The sequence below is a fragment of the Heteronotia binoei genome, chromosome 17 (assembly GCF_032191835.1).
Source record: "Heteronotia binoei isolate CCM8104 ecotype False Entrance Well chromosome 17, APGP_CSIRO_Hbin_v1, whole genome shotgun sequence".
NCBI lineage: Eukaryota > Metazoa > Chordata > Lepidosauria > Squamata > Gekkonidae > Heteronotia > Heteronotia binoei.
The window spans coordinates 20,166,729-20,188,955 of record NC_083239.1 but is presented as its reverse complement, the minus strand read 5'-3'; the positions used below and the strand labels follow the sequence as shown (position 1 = coordinate 20,188,955).

At 47.1% G+C, this 22,227-nt stretch overlaps 1 protein-coding gene across 1 annotated transcript; it reads right to left on the bottom strand.

The window, feature by feature from the left end:
* Positions 1–387: 387 nt before the first annotated feature.
* Positions 388–21,299, bottom strand: TMEM39B (transmembrane protein 39B). Its single transcript, XM_060257488.1, has 9 exons — positions 21,048–21,299; positions 18,980–19,180; positions 16,735–16,954; positions 14,969–15,052; positions 13,817–13,971; positions 6,452–6,788; positions 4,618–4,805; positions 2,356–2,476; positions 388–919 (listed from the first exon to the last, which is right to left on the bottom strand). Exons 2-9 carry the CDS (start codon positions 19,105–19,107, stop codon positions 683–685), a joined length of 1,470 nt encoding a protein of 489 aa, XP_060113471.1. The 5' UTR covers positions 19,108–19,180; positions 21,048–21,299; the 3' UTR covers positions 388–682.
* Between the last annotated feature and the right edge of the window lie 928 nt (positions 21,300–22,227).

Sequence of the window (22,227 nt, the reverse complement as noted above, 5' to 3'; positions counted from 1 at the left end):
GATTCACTTGCCATTTTTTTTAAATGCCAGTTGATATATTGCTATAGCATCATAACACTATAGCAATATCCCTAGCGCTGAATTTTTATAATAAAAAACCTGACAATAAGCCTGCCGCTGACAACAGGGCTGAATGGCAGGTGCCAGGGGAGAGCACAAATACCTTCACTTGGAGGCACAATGGCAGATCACTCCCATGAGAAAGCAGCCTTAATGATGCTAGGTCTGTTATCCCCTTTACGATCAGGCGCGACTAGAAATTAAACCCAAACCAAGGACCACCCCCACCTCCCTACAACAACCAGCAGCTAGTCACATCAGCAGACGTGATAAAAAAGCCACAGATCTCTCTACTTGCTTTTGTCAAAAAGCCAGACGAACAGCAGCTGGGAGTACAAAAATAAGGTATTTTGATAATTGTATCAGTTATCAAACCAACAAAAAAACAAAAGCAGTGGTAAAAAAAGTTACAAAGCTCAGGACCGGCCTGACCGCACGCCATTTGAGAATGCGCCCCAGCATCCCCCACAGGGTAGCAAGGCTTTCTGGGGCAGGTTTCTCAGGCTGAGTGGAACAGACCCTGGCACAACAGGTGGCACAAATGTCACTGGCTGCCCCCGATACAGCTTTGGGGCCATCTTCTCTCTTGTTTTGTGTTTATACCCCAGCAAGTGTGCTGGATTCAGTTTAGCTTCTGATCACTCTCTCTGCTGGCAGAATAGGAGTAAGCTTTCCCCAGCACCAGCCGGTCCCGCAGGAGCTTGAAGAAGGCATAGTAGTTGCTGAAGAGGATCAAGGCCAGGGAGATGGTCTGGTGCCACTTCTCGGACGCAATCAGGGAGTAGAGCTGGTAGAAGATGACTGCCCCTTCCAGGAGAATCAGGATGTTCAAGATCCTCAGGGGTTTGCTGAAAAAGAACTGGAAAGGCCAAGGCATGGCTTTCAGTAGACTGCAGCATCTAAGGAATTGTTTAAACTTGCAAGACAATTACAAACCTGAGCTTCTTACCCAGCAAATAAATAAAATGGGTTCTATGAAATGCACAGAGCTCTGCATATTGATAGCTAAGCCCCTAGAATATCTTCCAACCTTCAGGCCATTGTTCTTAGCATCTAGAGAATACCCTGGAGTTGCTCAGATGAATCTCAGGTGGTCTTTAATGAAAAGATCTATAATGGGGGTCAAACTTCCCTGAAGAGTAACTTACTCTCCACTACCCATCTTCCCTTGCAATGTGCAGCTCCAGAAGAGCACTGGGCATCTTCTAGGATTGTTCCTTGTTCACACAAGGCAATGGTGAGGCCCCAGAGGACTGGCCAAGATACAGCCAGGACAGGACAGAGTGTGCAGAGATGACCCTTCCCTCTCTCCACAATCCTCTACTATGAAAGGGGGGGGGTTCTATGCCAGACACTGGCAGTTTCTTTATGTAGGTTTAGCTCTGCCTTAGTTCCCAAACTGCAGTGTTTCCCAACATCTGTGAATTACCACTATGCACTCATCCACCTTCTGGATATTTTGTCCAAAAAAACACCTCTGCTTTGGTGCATGAAGGTTTGGCCAGTGTGTGGATGGGAAGGTGAAGATTTTTAGATCTCTATATCTGTTGCCATTTCCCCTGAATATCCCCTTATATCTACCATTGTGACTCCACCAGCCCTACCATGGGAGGCAGGGCTTCTTGGCTATATATATAGATATAAAAGGCTAGATAGTGATATTGATACTACTGATTAAAAGAAAACTGGCAAAAGCCCTTTGAGAGCATGGGGTGGGAGGACAGGCTGGTGTGAATGAAGGGATATGAAAGGAAACAGAGAATCTGTGTGGGAACACTCCACTGCTGCTGCAAATGCAGTAGCGATGGGGAAGTGTCCCTCTGCTGGTGCAGCCATTTAGGGACTTCTTAGCAGTGTCTCAATGGGAAGAAGGTTCTGTGAAGGCAAGGCATTAGGGAGACACAGTTTTGTGTATCTACCCTAAGAAACTCACCCAGCTAAGTCGCTATGGCTGGAGAGCAAAGGAACAGAAGCAAAGAGATCAACAGTGGTGGTGGAAAGTTCTGTTAAATCACAGCTGACTTATTGCAACCCCAAAGGGTTTTCAAGGCAAGACTTGAAGGGGGGTCTCCTACATCTCAGTCCTGCTCCTGAATGGCTAAGCCTTCACTGGCTCTGGTCTGGCAAAACTTCTGCCAAGCTGGCAACATATCAAATGCACAACAGGAGCCAGAGACACACCTTACAGCAAGGACATCCTGCATTGGTGCTCAGGAAGCGACACAATGCACTTCTAAACGAGGGTCCCTGTACCATGCCTGCAACATCGATACAAGAGGAACTGCAAAAACTTACGTGAAACCGGAAGTGGGAGACGTCAGAAGGTACCGCCACATTGTAGTGGCCCATTGCTTTGTACACGTTTTTGCTGTGTTTCACCAGCACCCCCTGTGGCCACATGCACTCCTCTGTCCATCTGCAAAAGAAGTCAGTTGCCAGCTAAGATGGAGCTCTGCCCCAAATATGGGTACAGAGGAATAGAAGACTAATTCATTGAAACTGTTTTGGCTCATGCAAGGGTTAACCATCTTTAAAAGGGGATTGTTTTCCAAATATTTGCTCAAATACATGTGTGCACAGACAGGTTTAAAAAAAACCCCACAGAGCCTTGAGCCTGTCTCCATATGAGGCTGTTCTAAATGAGACAAGCTTTGCCAAAGCAGACAAGGAACAGCAGGAAATCAGCTACAATTAACAAAATGCTGTCTCAAGGGCATCTAGAGAGGAACTGCATCCAGGACTGCCAACTCTTCTTTACTGCTACTCCTGGGCCTGTAGCACCAAACATGGTGATGGACAGATCCAGATGGGCAGCTGTGTTGGACTGATGCAAGAGAACAAAGTTGGAGTCCAGTAGCACCTTTAAGCCAACAAAGTTTTATTCAGGATGGAAGCTTTTGTGTGCTAAAAGCACACTTCATCAGACAATAATATGGGATGGAATTAGCAGTCCTACATATACAGAGAGTGGGCAGTGAATAATAGTATGCAAAATAGTGAAAATATATACATAGGACTGCTAATTCCATCCCATACTATTGTCTGATGAAGTGTGCTTTTAGCACACGAAAGCTTACATTCTCAATAAAATCACTGGTCTTAGAGGTGCTGCTGAACTCCAACTTTGTTCTCATAGTAGATGCCATGCCCTGGGGCTCAAGCGGTTTTTTAAAAGGACTAGAAAAATCCATGGAGGACAGCGCTGCCCACAAACATTAGCAACGATCACTCAGCACACCCTTGGGTTTGGAGGCATTGTGCCTCTTTAAGCCAGCTTGATGGGAATGAGCAATGCCTCTGTACTCTGATTTCCTAGAAGCACTTGGTTAACCAAAGTTATTCACAAAAATCTGAAATGTCTAGAAATGTTATACCTACAGGAAAAAAAGGGGGGAGGTTAATTATGTGCTATACATATTTATCATTGCTAAACATATTTTACCTCTTTAGGAACATAAACCGCATCACTTAGAACTTAGTGTATGAAACTGCACTATTTGGTGAGTTTCAGAAATGTAAAGGCATGAAAAAGCCCTAGTTTTCCAAAAGCAAAATTGTGATTTTACACTCCTCAGCAGAGAGAGCAGAGAGACTGTGAAGTACGGTGGGCAAAATTAGCCACATTTAAACAACTTATCTTAGAAAGTATACTGTTATTGTTGTTACTATTTTCCATAACTATTGCTAACAAATATATAGTGTTAAAAGTCTGCTTTAAGTGTCCACAGTATGCACCAAGAATAATTCTCTAATACTGCAGACTGTCTTACATAAACACCTGCATATTACACATTTCAAGTAAACCCTTCCCTTAAAAAAAAAAAGCATTTCACTCATTCCAAAAGTGAAAACAATGCATACGATTTTTAAAATGCTTCCCAAAGATAGGGAGAAAAAATTCTTCTCTGAATTTTTTTGGGTCCCCCCACCCTTGGTTCACAACCCCTCTATTCGTTTAACATGTGTCAGACTGCATTTAAACAGGCAATACAAAGTGGAGCCAATGCAAAGGCTGGCAAAGTGTACCACTCTATTCTCCATCAGCTCTGATTTAACATTACCAGTAATGTCAGGATGAAAGACAGAGTGACAGCTCTGTACTGCCACCCACCCACAAGTGAATTCAGTTTTCACTTCACACCTTAAAAGTGTACCCAAGTTTTAGAGTGAAAGGAACAAAGGAATTGCTATTCTAAGATCTATACAGATGGCACAGACCAGGGAGTTTCAATTGGTATGTTCTTTGGAGGCTTCTCAAGGGTTGCCACCATGAGGACACCAGCAACACTAAACAGATGTTCCTGCGTGCTCTCCATCCCCTGTGCAGTTGCTGGGGAGGACTGGCTGTATTTTGAGGCCATGTCTTGGGATACAGGACTCAATGAGTCCAGCCAGAATCCCAAATGAACAGAGGGAGCAACGCAGAATGAGAAATGCATGGGGGTTCTGAGGCAGACAAGCTGATGCACAAAGTCCCATATAAGAACAACCTTTGAAAAATTACAAACCCCAACAACATGGGGGGCAGGATGTGTGTGTAACCAGCAGGTGGCTTACTGGTGCTGCAGCACATTGGAGCAAAGTGCCGGATCGACCTTCTGCCAACAGCCAAGATGTGCTGCAGCCTTGTGGAGAAGGTCGCAGTAGCGGGCTGGCAGTAGATGCTGCATGAGGATGACGGAAGTGCTGATGGACACCAAGAGGAACAGCTCACAGGACCACCGCTTGTCGTAATACTGAGTACTCTGCAAACAGAAGAAGAGGGTGTGGGAAGTCAGCTGTAACTGCAGAGCTGAAATCCAAAGGACTGCTGTGCTTACTGGGCGGGCAAGACACTCTAGAAGAGGCTTCTGTAATCTCAAGAGCCATGGGTGAAGATCTAGGGGCAAAGAGTGTACCCAAATCCAACAGAATTTAATTTCAAAGCCCAATACTGAAGGAAAGCTACACAACAGCCTGGCAAAAAAATCTGTACGATTTACTATCCCACAGAAATGTTTACCAGTCTGTTGGACCAAATATATATTAGTCTTAGCCCAGGGCATAGCATCTCCCAAATGCCAGATCACTGTGTCACCTAGAAATTTCACTGAAGTGCTTGGTATTTTCAGCCATGAATTTTATTGTTGTGGATTGGCAATCCTCTGTAGAAGCACAAAGCTTAGTTATCATTTCACATCACAGAATGCTTTGTTGTATGGCATACAAATGCATATGCATGAAGTTCTTCTCAAAACCTGTCTATATGTTAGCATTACACCATTTGGTGATGAGATGAAATCATTTATTAAGTACTTTCTATACGGGCTCCAATATTCAATTAAATGGATCTTTGAAAAGCAATAATGAAACTATGAGAAACTAGGGAGAAGTCAGGATTAGAGGTAAACTTTGTTGTGTCCATGGCAACTAGGGCTGCTGCATATTTACTTATATACTGCAACACTGTTAACATCCCTATAATAAAATTACGAGAAACTGTGAAGAGTTTCGATTAGATTTTCAGGTAGCAATAAGTGGAAAGTGTTGTAATTTAAAATACAAAACCCAGAGGCTGAAAAAAAGAGTCTGGCTCCTAAATTTTGGGGTTGGCTCACAGAGCCAAAGAAAATGTCAAGCCCCACCTTAGCCATTCATGGTGTAAAAGATAAAAAGAAAAACTTCCATAAAGCCTGCTAGTCTGGTCACCTGGATAACATTCTGATGCACCACAAATAAAAAGGAGACAAGGTCTCTTTAAAGAACAATGGCAATTCAATCTAAAGCCTTCGATAGAAAGGTAGAAGCAATTATGTTAACATGTCAAATCCAAGTATTTTCTCATATTGGTACAAAATCGAGGAAACAGGATGCAAAATTTGAGCCTTGACAGGCCTGTTCCTGTTAGGAAGTTCCCATCTCCAAATGTGCTTTAGCTTAAGTTTCAAACTTATAACCTTTGTCAGTCAGTCACAACCTCACATGCAAGAACCACAAGACTTTCTTTGCTGGATCGCACCATCTTCTCTAGTGTTCTGCTTCCATCAACAACTAGCCAGTCCCCACTGGAAGTTCAGAAGCAATGGAGTGGCAGGCTGCATTCTAGAACACACATTGGAAAATATGAGACTTAACTATGCTGGCGGCCAGCATCCCATATTAACTGATTCCTTTGCTGGCTATTGGCTACCTGCTGAGATTCAAAGGGAGACAGGTTCTGAACATGGAGCTCCATTTAGCTATCATGGCTAATGTTCACTGATCAAGCTACCTGATATGAATCTGTTTACTTTCCACAGTGCAATCTTCATTGAGAAGCCCGTTACTCAACAGGCCTTTACACAAATGGGGCTCAGAGCAGGTCAAGAGCACAGGTCGCTCTGTCCCATAGACTCATCCTTCATTTACGTACCTTCACAAACCAAACAGGAATGAATGCCACATAGTAGGCGCTGAGCATGGAGCTCACCAGCACCTCCTTCATGCGCCAGTTGAAATCCATCTTCAGATACTCCACCTCGTTGCGGATCAAGTCTGGTGAGAGGCAGCAAGCATGGGTGGGCATAGCCTCTGTGCTGTACATCTGCCGGGTGTGGTGCTTCAAGGTCTCCTTGAGGACAGACAGGTAGTCCTTGCCCTTTGAGTTGGCATCCCCCGTGTCACGAGGGCCAATGTTGGCAACGTGGGAGAAGAGACCAGTTTTGCGGAAGTCACAGTTCAGCTGCAGGAAGGGGACGTACATGCCAAACCTGGGAGAGGAAGAAGTGATAGCTGAAATTATTTCTTATATAGCAACATCAGAGTCTGTGGCAGTATAAGGCATACTAAGCAGAAGTGATACCCCCATCCCATAGAACTGAATGTTGACAGCAGCGGAAGGGGGGAGGAAAGACAGGAAGGGCTACTGGGGAAGAATGTGCACAAAACACCTGCTGGGGTTTATTTCAGTTGAGGGCCAGAGCCCAGGGCTCCAAGGAAGGGCACGTCCTGCAACTCAGGCAGCCCATCCCGACTCTGCTGCTTATAGCAGAAGCTCATCATTCACTCTTTGCAAGGCTTTCTGTTTAAGCCGCTGAGCTTAGTTTGGCTACAAGAGCATGCAGCTCCATGGCAGACCAATGCTCCACATGCCTGATGTCTTGTTTTCCATGCTCGGCACCTCCAATGTAAAACCAGTAAAGTGGGAAGGACACTTGGAAAGATGGAGACTTTGGACAGCTGCCGCTGATTCGATCAGACAGTAATCAGTTATACAGATTCTAAGTCAGAAAACAGCTTCCTGTTTTCCAGTATGCCACTGTTTCCCCTTTGAAGCTGCCTGTATCTGAGGAAGTGAGCTTTGACTCATGAAAGCTCATGCTGGAATAAAAACTGTTAGTCTTTAGGGTGCCAATGGACTTCTGTTTTGTTTTGCTCAAAAGTAAAGCAACTTAAGGATGTTGCACACATGCTGCAATTTGGAAGTCCAAAATGTGGTGCTGGATACAAATATCCAGAAAGATTTGGTCTTAAACAGTAAACTTCTCTCTCTTACGGCTGTGAAGATATGCCCTTTATAATGGCTGTTTTTATGGAGAAATGGGACACGTAGCTGCTAAAATTCCATTTTACTGAATTCAGTTTTTCTGGGAACAGAATTTAGATTGATACGGAAGAGAATTTTGGCTTTTATAATAGAGTAGACACAGTCTTAATTTTTTTTCTCTCGGCAACTTCACAGAAAAACTGTCATGCCTTTGGAAAGGACAGGTTTCTTACCTGTAACTGGTGATCTTCGAGTGGTCATCTGTGCAATCACACATATGGGTAATCCGCAGGATCGGCCCTGACCTCGGAGAATTAAAAGCAATCTTGAGCGTTAGGTCTGGTGCTCCTCCCACTCGTCCTGGGGAGGAGGCATCGTCTGCGCATGCCTGGGCGAGGGGGAGGAGCTAGCCGCTCAGTTTCTTCCCGCCGCCGAGAAGGTGGAAATTTAAGGATGAGTATCCAGCAGCGGGGAAGGCTGGGTGGGTTTGTGTGATTGCACAGATGACCACTCGAAGATCACCAGTTACAGGTAAGAAACCTGTCCATCTTCTTCGTGGTCTCTGTGCATTCACACATATGGGTGATTGGCGAGCTATTCCCTCAGGAGGAGGGGGCTGGATCTGCCAACATATTAGTACTAAGAAAGGAAAATAAGAGAGTGGTACTCACGATCAGTCAGTCGAAGATGGAGCGGAGCACAGGTTGTCCGAAGGACGAGTCACGCCGTGCACGAACGTCAAGGGCATAGTGCGAGGCGAATGTAGACGAGGAGGACCACACCGCAGCGGCGCAGATGTCCTCCAGTGGAATGCCTTTCAGGAAGGCTGATGAGGTAGCAACGGCTCTGGTAGAGTGAGCTCGTATGTGCTCTGGGATAGGCTGTTTTGCTAGTTGGTAACACAACTCAATGGCGGCGACAAGCCATTTTGAGAGTCTTTGGGTCGATATTTTATTGCCCATATTATGAGTTGCGTACGTGACAAAGAGTCTGGAGTCCTTACGGAATGGTCGCGTTCTGTCTATGTAGAAAGCAAGGGCTCTACGGGCATCTAAGTTGTGTAGAGCCCGTTGCCCTGCGTCCGCAGGGTGCTGGAAAAAGGCCGGTATAGTTGAAGGTTTTCCTAAGTGGAATGGTGAAACAACTTTCGGTAGAAAGGCGGGGTCGGGGCGGAGAACCACTCTGTCGCTATGAAAGATAGTGTACGGTGGGTCTGCCCTGAATGCACAGATATCACTGGCCCTTTTGCCTGTGGTGAGTGCTGTGAGTAGTGCCGTCTTCCAGGATAGAAGCTGGAGGGGAATGGAGGCCATAGGTTCAAAGGGTGGCTTCATGAGTTGACTTAGGACGAGAGAGAGGCTCCAAGTCGGCAACAGTTGTCGGACTGGGGGGTGTAGGCGGATGAAACCCTTGAGGAAGGCCTTGGTGGCATGGTGAGAGAAAACCGTCGTTCCATCCAAGCGAGGGTGGAAGGCGGAGATGGCTGCCAGATGGACCTTCAGGGATGAGTAGGATAGTCCGGTCTTGGAGAGTTCCAGTGTGTAGGACAAGATTTGGGAGATGGTAGCTTGATTAGGATCAAAGTTTTGTTGTGAGGCGTAGTGGGAGAAGCGCTTCCACTTAAGTGAGTAGGATTTTCTGGTGGAGGGCTTCCTGGAGTTCACTAGGACCTGGCGGACTTCGGGAGGGAAATCTAGAAACTGATTTTCCAGGCCGTCAGTTTGAGTGACGCTGGGTTGTGATGTAGGACCCTGCCCTGTTGTTGGGACAGGAGATCCTGCACCTGCGGGAGTTGAATGAATGTGTTGTCGGATAGCAGCAGGAGGGTGGTGAACCAGGGTTGATGTGGCCACCATGGAGTTATTAGGATGCAACTGGTGCGGTCTGCTTGTATTTTCTGCAGGACTCTGGTGATGAGCGGAATTGGAGGGAAGAGATAGTGGAGGGGTCCCCTCCAGGACTGTAGGAAGGCATCTCCCCGGGAGAGTTGAGACGGGGGTCCTCTCATGTAGAAGTGGGTGCATTGGGCATTCGATGGGGATGCAAACACATCTATTTTCGGGGTACCGAAGACCTTGAAAACTTGTCGTATGTATTGTCTGTTGATGGTCCACTCGTGATCGTTGGTAGAGTGGCGGCTTAGGGCACCTGCCTGGACATTCTCGCTTCCTGGTAGGTGGACAGCAGTGAGAAAGATGCCCTGGCTGATGCTCCAGTGCCAGAGTGCTAGGGCTCTTTTGCAGAGTCTGGTGCCCCCTTGCCTGTTGATATAAAAGACCGTGGCGATGTTGTCTGAGGTGACCTGGACATGGTGGTTTTGCAGGGATGGTAGGAAGGATCTTAGAGCCTTGTGGACTGCAAGAAGTTCCAGGCAGTTGATGTGGAGGGAGCTTTCGTAGTCCGACCATTGTCCCTGAACTGTGAGGGTCCCCAAGTGGGCTCCCCATCCCCACTTGGAGGCGTCTGTGGTGACGATCATGGAGGGAGGTGTCTGTTTGAACGGCATTCCCATGCGGAGGTGGCGCTCTATCGTCCACCATCTCAGGGATGGAATGATGTGCAACGGGAGGTTCAGCATTGTGGACTGGTGCTGCCTGTGAGGGCGAAAAATCCTGGTGAACCACAGTTGAAGGGGTCGCATGTGGAGCTTTGCGAAGCATAGGACTGCAGTAGTAGCTGCCATCAGACCTAGCATTCTTTGGTAAATGAGTGCTGGTTGGGAGCGGTGAGCGATGATGGTGTTTGCTAGAGACTGGATGCCCAGAACTCTGTCCTGTGGTAGGGAAGCTGTTTGAGAGGTCGTGGAGATGTTTGCTCCTATGAACTGGATTGTTTGCGTAGGAGTTAGTTTGGACTTTGACATGTTGACTTGAAGGCCGAGTGTGGCCAAGAGGGAAAGGGTAGCGGAGACGTCCAGTTGGAGTTGTTCTTTTGAGTGAGCGACGATCAGCCAGTCGTCTATGTACGGGTAGATAGATATCTTTTGTTGGCGCAGTGTTGCTGCCACCACTGCCATACATTTGGTGAAGACTCTTGGTGCTGTTGAGAGACCGAATGGGAGGGAACGGAATTGGAAGTGTTGATCCCCGATGGCGAATCTGAGGAATCTTCTGTGATGTTGGTTGATGGTAATGTGGAAGTAGGCATCCTGTAGATCTATGGATGCCATCCAGGCTTGTTCTGGAATGAGTGGCAGGATTGACTGAAGGGTAATCATGCGGAATTTCTTGTAGGTGATATGGAGATTGAGCTTGCGGAGATCGAGGATAGGGCGGAGTCCTCCATCTCTTTTTGGCACCAGAAAGTAGCGGGAGTAGAACCCGGTACGGTGGTACTGTGGTGGTACCGGTTCTATCGCACCCTTGTCCAGTAAAGTTGTGATTTCTGATTGGAGAGGTGTGGACGGTGGTGTGGTGAGGAATCTGTGACGTTTTGGGGTGGACTTGAATTCTATCATGTAACCCCTTTGTATAATGGCCAGGACCCATGAGTCCGATGTTATGGCCTCCGAGGTGGGGTAGAACGGCTGTAGTCGGGTTAGTGATTGGAGGTTTGGCTGATGGTAAGTATCTGGACGTCCGGGGGCAGGGTGGTCAAAGGGAGGGTTTGGTAGTAGGGTTAGTTTTCTTGGATGTTTGAGGGCATGCCCTCTGCTGAAAGGGCTGTTTAGCATGGGGCGGTTTGCGTCTCCATGCGTCTTGTAGTCTTGGGGATCTGGAGGTCTTGTAATAGCTAGGTCTCCAGCTCCTTTGCTTGTTGAGCTGGGATTGATGTTGAGTGACCCCTAATCTCTTTGCTCTCTTCCTGCTGTCGTCTACAGATGTAAGGATGTCGTCCGTGGTAGCGTTGAAGAGGCCTAGACCATCGAAAGGTAGGTCCTCAATTTTGTATTTAATGTCTGGCTGGAGAGACGAGGATCTGAGCCATGCGTGTGTGCGTAGGGCGATGGCCGAGGCGAGGGTCCTGGAAGAGCACTGAGCAGCGTGACGTGCGGTGTTGATCTGTTGCTTGCTGACTCTAGCCAGTTCTTGTAGGGCATTAGCAGCTGATTTCTGTGTCGACTCCGGTAGGGAAGGAACCAGTGAGTTGACGTAGTTCGTTAGGTTGTATGCATAGGCCGAGAAGTAAGCCATATAATTGTGTATTTTGGTCGTTGCCGTGGTGAGGGAGTAAATCTTCCTGCCGATGGTGTCAAGTTTCTTGCCTTCCCTCTCCGGGGGCACTGGGTGTCTGGTCTGCTTTGACTTCGAGGAAGAATGCACAATCATCGAGTTCGGCGCTGGGTGGCTGAACAGGAACTTCGAATCGGGTGCATGGATCTTGTAGAGGGCTTTGACCCTCTTGGATGTTGGGGGTACCGAGGCCGGTTTATCCCATGCTTCCTTGAGGGTTTCGAGGTGAACGGGAAGCATGGGGAAAGACGAGCTTGAGGGGAGGTCCGCGTTCACTAAATCGTAGACCACGTCGGAGACTCTGGGGGCGTCGGTATTTAGCTTGATGTTCAGGGAGTTCGCCATATTCGCAAGGAGGTCGAGATAAGATTTAGGACCTTCTGAGGGTGATAACTCGGCAGGTTTAGCTATATCAGAGGCCGGAGAGTGTAAGCCCGATGCAGAGGATTGTGCGGAGTCGGAGTGTTCCGCCTCGGAGTCGTCGTCGGTTTCTAGAGAGAGTTCAGCCGGTTCTATAGGCTGCGGTTGTTTGGTGGCAGGTGTAGACTTGGCCGGTGAGGTTGGTTTCGGTTCGAGCCCATGCCGGGCAGGCTCTTCGCGGTACCGAGCCGGCTCTTCACAGTACCGATGGTCTTCATAGTTGGAATGCCGTCTGTGTGGAGACGGATCACGGTATCGAGTCCGATCGGTTTTGTAGCTGCGGTCCCTATAGTAGGGGGACTCGTGGTGGCTGTGGTAGGAGCGATTCCTAGGGTCCGAATGTCGGTAGTTGTCGAAGGAGGGAGATCTCTGGCGTCTCCGTCGGTCCCGCGGGGATGGTGATCTGGACCTCGAGGGGGAGTAGTATTGGTATCTCTCTCTGCGATAGCTATGGGATCGTTGTCGACTGCGAGATCTAGGCGTACGTGGGCGCGGTAGTATGTCCCTCGGGGTGAGGGTTCTCTGATTAGAGACTGAGCTGCCAGTGGTTCAAGGGGACTTTTCGGAAGGCACGAGCGTCCAGAGTCTTGGAGTGTTGGCTTCTGATGGATACGGGTGAGTCCGCCTCGAGTATTTGTTCGGGTGGAGAGTTGGGTACCGAGGGGGACCTGGAGGAGATACGCACTATCTCTAGTGGTGTGATGGCTGGCATCGACGTCGACTTCGAAGCTGGCGTCCTCGGGATCGTGGAATCCGTGGTCGGGTTCGAAGCCGCAAGATTTGTTGTCGGGTCCGACGACTTATGTCCGGTTTTGGCCTTTTTCGGGGTCTTGGCGCTGGTGGGCTCCGCGTGGGTGGAGTCGGATCGGCGGCGCTTTTTGGGATCTTCGGGCTTCTTGGTGTGCTTGCCGGGCTTAGGCTTGCCGGGAATCTGAGCCACCGAAGCTGCCGGCTGCGCCACTCCCACAAAAGATGGGGAAGATGGCGGAGGTTGTTGTGCCGCGTGGGGCATTGGTCGAAGGGAAGACTCCATAAGATGGCTCCTGAGCCTCGCGGCACGGTTTTTGCGAGCTTGTTTGCCAAATTGGCTGCAATGCACGCAGGTATCTGTGCGATGTGCCTCTCCTAGGCAGAAAAGGCACAGGGAATGCCCGTCCGACGAAGGGATTTTTGCGGAGCAGCGAGTGCAACGTTTGAAAGTTACTTTGTCTCTTCCTTCCATCCGCCCGGGGGGGGGGGGGAGCTCGAAAAATAGTAAGAAAGTCTCTCTTTTTTTTTTTTTATACGATACCAGAAGACGTAGGAGAAGGTGTGAGGTGAAGAAGAAGAACGCTGGAGATAGATTGCAGTTGAAGAAAATCGGGAGACTCAGCGAGGTAGGTATGATCCGGTCGGCGGTAAAGAAGAAACTGAGTGGCTAGCTCCTCCCCCTCGCCCAGGCATGCGCAGACGATGCCTCCTCCCCAGGACGAGTGGGAGGAGCACCAGACCTACGCTCAAGATTGCTTTTAATTCTCCGAGGTCAGGGCCGATCCTGCGGATTACCATATGTGTGAATACACAGAGACCACGAAGAAGATCTTGTTTGTCTCTACCCACCCTGCTCCCTACCCCAAAACCATAAAGGAACAGAAATAGGAGAAGAATAGCCCAAACTTACGGGTAACACAAGAACAACAGGTTGAGCAGCGAATGTGTCCGGAAGAGATGGATTATGGATCGGCACAAACTCCAGCCCGTGCCGGTAAGGACAGCAAAGCGAGTGACCACAAGGAAAATGGAGCGTGGTAGAGAGACTTTGCCAGTATGAGAAGCCTGGAGAAGAAAGAGCAAGAGTGAGATGCAAATGAGACTTTCCTTCCCCTTTGCAAAAAGATCAGACACTCTTCCGAGTCCCACATGCTGGTTCTGGCCTTCAAAGGTCTTTCCCTAGATATGCCTTTCTCCATTTCCATTAAGAGCAGTGAGGGAGACTCTACTGAGAGTGCCAGTTCCTCCTGACTCCAACTGATGAAAGCAGTGTGGTTTAGTGGTTAGAGTGGTGAACAGGGATCTGGCAGAATCCTACTTCGAATCCCCACTATGCCATGGAAGCTGGCTGGGTAACCTTGGACTAGTCGCACACACTCGGCCTAACCTACTTCTTGCAGTTATTCTGAGGATAAAATGGAGGAATGATGTAAGCTGCTTTGGGGAGAAAGGCAGAATATAAAAGAAGAGATTAAGCAAGCAAGCAAACAAACTCTACATATGGGGAAAGGCTTCTATTCAAGCAGCTCTGCTCTTCAGAGCTTCTACCCAAGAGAAACTCAGTGGGACTTATTTATTTATATTGAAAAACTTTGTACACTGTCTCTTCAGGGACCCACTTAAAGGTGGTTCCAAGTACAACACAGTTGTAAAACTAATGGCTAAATACAAGCCAGGGGCATAGAAACAGCATGAAACAAACTTTGAGCAGCTTCAAATGATAACCCTAAAACAGTCCTCAGGCTAGAAGCAGACCATAAAACACATTTTTTAAAAATGGAATCCCTCAGTCAAAAGTCTGGGTAAAGAAAAGTGTTTTGGCTTGGAGCTTAAAAGGAAAGTTAGGTAAATGCCTAGTCAGCCTCAAGGAAAAGGAGTATGGAAGAGATGGTGGGATGGACAGTGGCTACCCCCCCCCCACATACGGGAAGCGGAATACGACCATAGTCTTCCATCAGGAATTTCTCTTGCACATTCCCTTTTTTTTGGGGGGGGGGGGAATTGAAGGGCTGAACAAGGACAGAACTGTTATGCATTAAGCACAAAGGCTTCAGGCCTCTACCTCCTTCACAATAGCGCTGATCAACCTTCGGGCCAGAATGATAGTAGTCACTGCCAGGACATTGAAGTCAATGAGATGAAAATTCTGCAGAGGGGGAAAAAAAAGAATCTAATTGGCCTGTGCATAGCCATCCTGCAAGAATAAAGAAAACCTTGCTAGCAAAGAAGCTGGTAAGCGTATTTTAAAGTGCCAAACTACAGCTACTGAGACATGGTTTCAAATTCTCACTCAACCAAGGTATCGTCTGGGTGATCACAGGCTATTTTTTAAACTTCATTTGTAAGACAGCGATGGTCACCCTCACAGATGATCTTCGACAGCATTTGGATCAAGGCACATCAACACTGCTGTTACTCTTAGCTCTGACAGCAGCATTCAACACCGTCAATTACGATCTTATGACCAACCGCCTCACCACCATAGGGGTTCAGGGGATTGCCTGTGCAGAGGAGAGAAGGAAAGACTTCCCTCGATTGGCTGAGGGAGGGAGGAGGGAAAGAGCCAGAGAAAGAAAGAGAAAAAAATGGCTTCCATGGTTGCAGACCAGCAATGTTTTATTCCAGGTATAAGTTTTTGTGTGCAAACATGCTTCGTCTTAAGACAGAGAGAGAGAGCAAGAGCACCCTTTCTATTTCTTACAGATGGCGGGGGTGGAGGGGGGAGAACCTAACAGCACAACTGGCATTCTTTATTAGTGGAAGGGAACAAGAGAGCTAGATTATAATGTGAGTCCATATGTCATTATATCTTGAAGAGTGATTTCAGATGCCAAATGACAATAGCAGGTACTGGTAATGAGAGAAGAAACCTAAGTTTCCGTTCAGTCCAGGAGGATGCATTGCCTTGAGCTTCATTATCAGTTGCAATTCAGCAGTCTCTTTCTAAGCTCCTTTTGAAATTCCTTTGTAAGAGAATTGCTACTCTTAGGTCAGCAACTAAATGTCCTGGAAGGTTTAAAATATTCCCTCACTGGTTTTTGAATGTTGTGGTTTCTAGCAGCAGTAGAAAAGAGCAAGAATCTAGTATAAAGACTAACAAAATTTGTGGTAGAGTATGTTCTTTTCTGAGTTACTCCTTACTTCTTCAGACTTATTTCTATTTATTCTTTGCACCCTCCTGGACTGAATCCTCCTGTTCCAAACTGAAACCCAGGTTTCCTGTCTCATTACCAATACTGGTATCCCCATTCCTACTACCCCTCTGCATTATCACACCTAATCCAATCAAGCCTGCTATTGCCATTTGGCATATGAAATCATCTTTATAAAGTTTATATTTCTGGTATTTTGTGTTACACTTTATGGCACTCACGGCTTGGCCCAACAAAGTGACATTTATGTCAGATCTGGCCTTTGTAACAAATGAGGTTGACACCCCTAACTTATGGGGTGGAGGCTCAAATTTTCCAATGTGCCTGAATTTGGGCATTATAAGAAAAATGGAGCTTAATCAAACCAGTGAGGGACATGGGACAACAGAGATCAATGCATGAACGGCACGCATTCATGATCTTCCAATTACAAACCTCTCTTAAGATCTTTAATTACAAACCTCTCTTAAGAGTTTATTGTGAGGTCTGAATGCAGCCTTTGGTAACATGTCTCTTAAATGTAATGCTGTGTTCTGTTGACAGGTGCTAAAATGCAGTCATTGTATACTGTACATCCAGTAAACTGCAGAAGGTCATGGATTTTTATAACATTCAAATGTTGTTTTGTGTAGCTCTTAATATTTTACTTTGTAATTGTAGGCCAGGAGATACTCACCAATGAGGTATGGGATGGAGGGTGAGATGGTGGGTACCACCACACTGTTTTGTAGATGTTGATGTAATGGACAAAGAGAGCAATTAGGTGGCAGAAAAAGAGCTGGAGTTCAAACAAGATGCTCCTCTCCACAGGCAGCTCAGGGATCTTGCAGTGCCGGAGGGGAATCACGGTTTGAGTTGCCAATGGAGGACTAGAAAGGCCTGTCCCTGAACCACTCCTAGTGGGGGAGAAAAGTCATCTGAGAACAACTAAAAAGGAGGAAGAATCAAAACATTTGAACGTTATTAGCCCCAGAACATGATCTGGAGTTACCAAGCAAGACATGCCACCCACCCACCCAGCTTCCAACGGTAACATTCAATCTCCCTTGCCTCTTGCTCCACCCATCCTAATCTACCCTCCCCACACTGCGGCAATCTTTTTTCTGAAGACAAGAAAGAGAACTCAGAATCTAACCCCTTGCCTGGATTGCTCAGGGTTGATTGCTCCTAAGTTCATTAAAAAGATTAATATATTGCCTTTTCAAAGATCTAACACATTCAAATAAAACCAGCACAAACCTCCTTAGATCAGCCATAGCAGGCATAGCCACATTTCAGCCAAACACTCTCTGAAACAGGAGGGCTTTACAACCTTTATGAAATATAGTGAGGGAACCAGTCTCAGGGCAGGTTCTGAAAACCACAGGTCAGGCTAGGACACAAATCTTTTATTTATTTATTTTTTAAAAAGCAGGGCTAGGTGTCCTAGGTCTTGCTTTAGGGCAATCATCACAAAAGCCCAACTCCTTACTGCCAATATTCTACTCCTATACAAAGAATGGATGATTTCTTCTACATCCCGTCATGACCTAGGACCCTCCTATCTGACTGGTCACCTCTCCCTATGTGAAACCATGTGCAAGGCACACTTTCTGTAGCAGTCTCTGCTCACTCTTTCTTACCAAGTAGTGCATGCCTCTGCAGCTCATTCCTGAGCACTCTCTACTGTTGCCCCACCCCTGAAGCAGTACACAGATCTCTTCCCTACTTTCTCAGGAAAGCCTGGAAGAGAGTGCTCCTCCACAGGGCTTTTTGCTGCTTTGGGAGCACACTGCCATGTTTGTATCTGGTTCTGTTACCTATCTGGCTCTGATTTTGGTTTGCGGGAAAATTTTACGGTGCCTTCTTCCTGATATAACACTGACTTCCTTATTAACATTAGAACTATTTTACTGAGTTTTAACTACCTTGTTTAAAGTTGTTAGTTGTCTTCAGCTTCATGGGAAGGAAGGATACCAATATTTTAAGCTTCATGGAAAGGCAGGATATAAATATTTTACACATTATGTAAATTAAAAGGAATCAGTGAAGGGCTCAACCTGTAGAATGCAGGGATCAATATGAGAAAGGCCATCCCGGACAAAGGAATTTTAGAGCTTTTCTGAGTGTCCAAACCACATGGCAAAGACTGCCTTTATACCTAAATAACAATTTGTAGATCCAGAATTTATTTATTATTTATTTGATTTGATTTGTATCCTGCCTCCCCCCCATCCCTCGAAGCAAGCTCAGGGAGGCTCACAGTAAACCACAACAAACCACACAGTAAAACCACAACAAACAATTTAAAATCGATACATATTATAAAAATTACACATTCAATAGTTAAAACAATCAGAAATAATTTGCTGCTAAGTATTATGAGAGCCAGTTTGGTATAGTGGTTAAGTGTGTGGTCTCTTATATGGGAGAACTGGGTTTGATTCCCCACTTCTCCACTTGCAGCTGCTGGAATGGCCTTGGGTCAGCCATAGCTCTCCCAGAGATTGTCCTGGAAAGGGCAGCTTCTGTGAGAGCCCTCTCAGCTTCACCTCACAGGGTGTCTGTTGTGGGGGAGGAAGATAAAGGAGATTGTGAACTACTCTGAGACTGAGATTTGGAGTGGAGGGTGGGATATAAATCTAATATATTTTTCTTATCCTCCCCATATTGAAAATATCAGCTGAAGGATTAACCATGTTCCTTGAAGCTGATATTGTAGTGGGGCAAACCATGAACTGGAAACCTCAGCTCATACCTGCAGCCACTGCACTACAAGGGTCAAATGACAGAACTGACATTTGGTAACAAAGCAGGCAAGCTGGTAAATTTTACTGAACTAATTCAGACAAGTCTCAGAGTGGGGGGAGGGGGGACTTTCACAGTGGGCAGAATCCTTCCTGAAGCAGGATCACCCAATAGGCTCTGATGCATACACCCACCTGGTACGGGAACGCACACTGGTGACTGAGGAGCTGGTGGAATGGCCAGTACTCCCTGCAGCTCCAGTTTCACAGAGAGGATTGCGGCAGTAGGATGTCCGGTTAGGCCCCCTCCTTCCCCCGGCCATAACCCCCAATGATCCAGAAGCTGGGCAAAGAAGGACAATGTCTCTCCAAATATGATCCCTGTGGCTCTTCAGACTGCAAAGGGAAGCTTGGTTAGGCATTGAGGGACTGAAAGCCCTACAAAATAGAATCATCCATTCTCACTGCTTTCCATTCTCTGTCATCCATTCTCTGTCATCGCGATCACAGTAATGCAAGAGATTATACAGAACTTCATCATGTTCCAAGGGCTTCAAGATGCAACATTGGAGGCAGTGGTGTCCCAATGCCCCTACTGCAGACTGGAAGGGGAGAGCTGAGAAGCAGTAACTCACCCAGCAGTACTTACAGGCCAATCCTATGCCGCATTTCCCAAGTCTAAACCCACTGATTTCAAGTCTGCATAGGCCTGCACCATTACTGAGCTTGAAAGGCAAGTTCTGAACTGGAATCTTTCCAATTCAAAGTTTCCTCTCTTAACTACAGACCGTATTAAACTAAGATCTGGGAGATCAACGTTTGGATCCCCCTTTGTCATGGAAGCTTATGGGTGACTGTGGGCCAGTCACACATGCTCAAGCATAACCCTCCCTCGCAAGGTTGATGTGAAGATAAAATGGAGAACAGGAGAACAATGGAAACCACTGTGGGTCCCCACCAGGAAGAAGGGTAGAGTAGAAATGAAGTAAAATAAATAAAATTAAAGCCCAGTAGCACTTCAGAAACAGAAGAGTTTTCAGGATACAACTTTTGGTGAATTAAAGCTAATTCTATCAGATACAAGAAAAAAAGAGCAGCCATCACATCTTTCATCCACATTGGGGGGGGGGGGGGTACTAAGAAGGGCCAGGTGGAGTCAGGATGGGTAGAGTTGTGAATTGCAGAAAACTAGCATCTGTAAATTTTGTTAGTCTCTCAGATGTTACTGGACTGAAATTTTGTTCTGCTACTGTGGACCAATATGACTATCCACCTGAAACTAAAATCACATAAATATTAGTTTCAAAGGTAAGTTTTGGCATAAACAAATCCTTCATTATTCTTTATCTATGACATATATGAATGTTTTTCCACAGGCATATGAAAACCACAGGAAGCCACAACTGGCCAAGTAGGAACTGTCCACTGGTGTACTAGTCTCACAAATCTGCCCATGCCACATTTTTAGAGTCCACCACACCAAGTGGCTAGAAATGCCACACCCGTAAACACCTGCTGCTGGAACAAGTTTTGTCTTGAAAAATTAAATTTGGGTGCCTAGAGATCTAATTCCAGCTAGCTTGGGTACATGACGCCTGGAAAGGTAAAGTGATGTGTGAGTAAGGTCACCAACTGGCGGGGAGGTGCAAACCACTGTCACTTTAATACAAACTGAATGTATGGAAATAGGCAGCTGAAGCTTTTCGGAAAAGGGTGGTAAATAATATCACTTGGGAAATAACATCCCATTCAGGTTCTGTTAAAGGGACAGGGCCTTTCCCCCTCCAGGCAAGTGGCAGCCCCAAGGGTCGAGTTAAACAAAAAGGTGCAGCGCAACAGATAGGACACCGTTCAAAGCTAGAGCTTCGGGTCAAACTCCATACTCAGTGGCTCTGGAGACCAAGTCTACCTAACAGGGTTGCTGTAAGGCTGAAGTCGAGGGGAAAAGCAGCTCTCCTTAGAAAGTCAGCGGAGCATAAACGTGACCCTGAGTAACCAACCCGAGCACCTATCAGAATGTCCCCAAGGCCCTCCTCTCGTCTCCCTACTACTACCGCAGAGAAGTCGAGTGGTGCCCTACCCGGATTCACCCCCGCGGCTGGCTTCTCTTTCCCACTCGGGGGCGGGGAACCCAAGGGTCCCAAGGAGGCTCAGCGCCTGGCACCCCCCCCCCCCCCGCCGCAGCGGCACCGACTAGCAGGAGCGCGGAAAACCGACGGGGGCGGGAGGGGCCGCGCCCGTTGCCGCTACCGCCCCCCCTCACCCATCTCCGGCGGGCTAAAGCTCCGGCTCCGGCGACAGCTCCAGGAGCCACGGGGGGCAAGATGGCGGGCGTGGCCAGACTTCTTGCTTTCAGCACCGAGCGGCTTCTGAGGACGGCGGCCGGCAGAGGACAAAGCAAAGCCGAACGCGCTCGCGGGAAGGCAGCGAGGCCAGGCAACAAAGAAGCGGCTGCGGAGGGGAGGAGCTTCGACTCTTGGAAGAACACGTGCTCCGCTTTCCTCAGGCGGAAGGGGCGAAGATGCGGGCAGCGGAAGGGATTTCTTCGATCAGTGCAGGTGATGAGGCAGCCGTGGCCGAATCGATATCACGGCTGTGACTGGCTAGGAATCGCGCTTGCCCCCATTATCCGTTCCCAAAGGTATACTGACTAGGGTAGTTTCATCGAATGAGCATGAGCACTAGAGTTGCGCCGTCAAACAGTGCTTTGTACTTTCTACCCGCCTCGACTGTTATGGCTTCAGTTGACAGCCCCTTTAAAACTTCTGTACCGTTTTAACCACATCATCCCGTGCCCTTCCGTAAAAGACTTGCTGGCCAACCACGTCTACCAATAGCTGACCAGCTTATTATGCCATTAAAGATTTTGAATATGAGGTGACCGGCTAACTAGCATGTAACTCTAGCTATAAGGCACTTCAGGTAGTAGTAGGTCCAGCAAACCTGGCTAAAGATATGTTGCAATAGCACTTAATGATAAATGGTATGTACACATTTGCTTAAACAGGGGAGCTAGATTCAGAGACCCAGAAACCAAACCATTTGCAGAGCACAATCTGTTTTGTCTCCAAGCACAGTGTACATAACCAATCCCACCAAGCTTTTATTTATCAGTCTGCCGTCTTACTGCACAACTGGTATGTACTATAGATTCAAGTGGGCATATGTACTGTTTTGTCAGTCAGCTTCAAAATAGGTTGGTTCAGCAGCATGTTCACTCTTAGATGCTTACTGCCAGCTTCCTGAGATGTTGAGCAGCAAGCCGGATTGGAAATCTTCATAACCTTTAGGGAGAAATAAAAGCACTCCCCATTGGTCCACAGCTGATCACTGCTGATAAATAAGGACATGGATAATAAACAGGTAAACACAGCTTGTTTTTTTCACACAGACAATGGTTCCCTTTCCAGTATTCCACAACTTGTGAATAGCCTTGAAGGCTT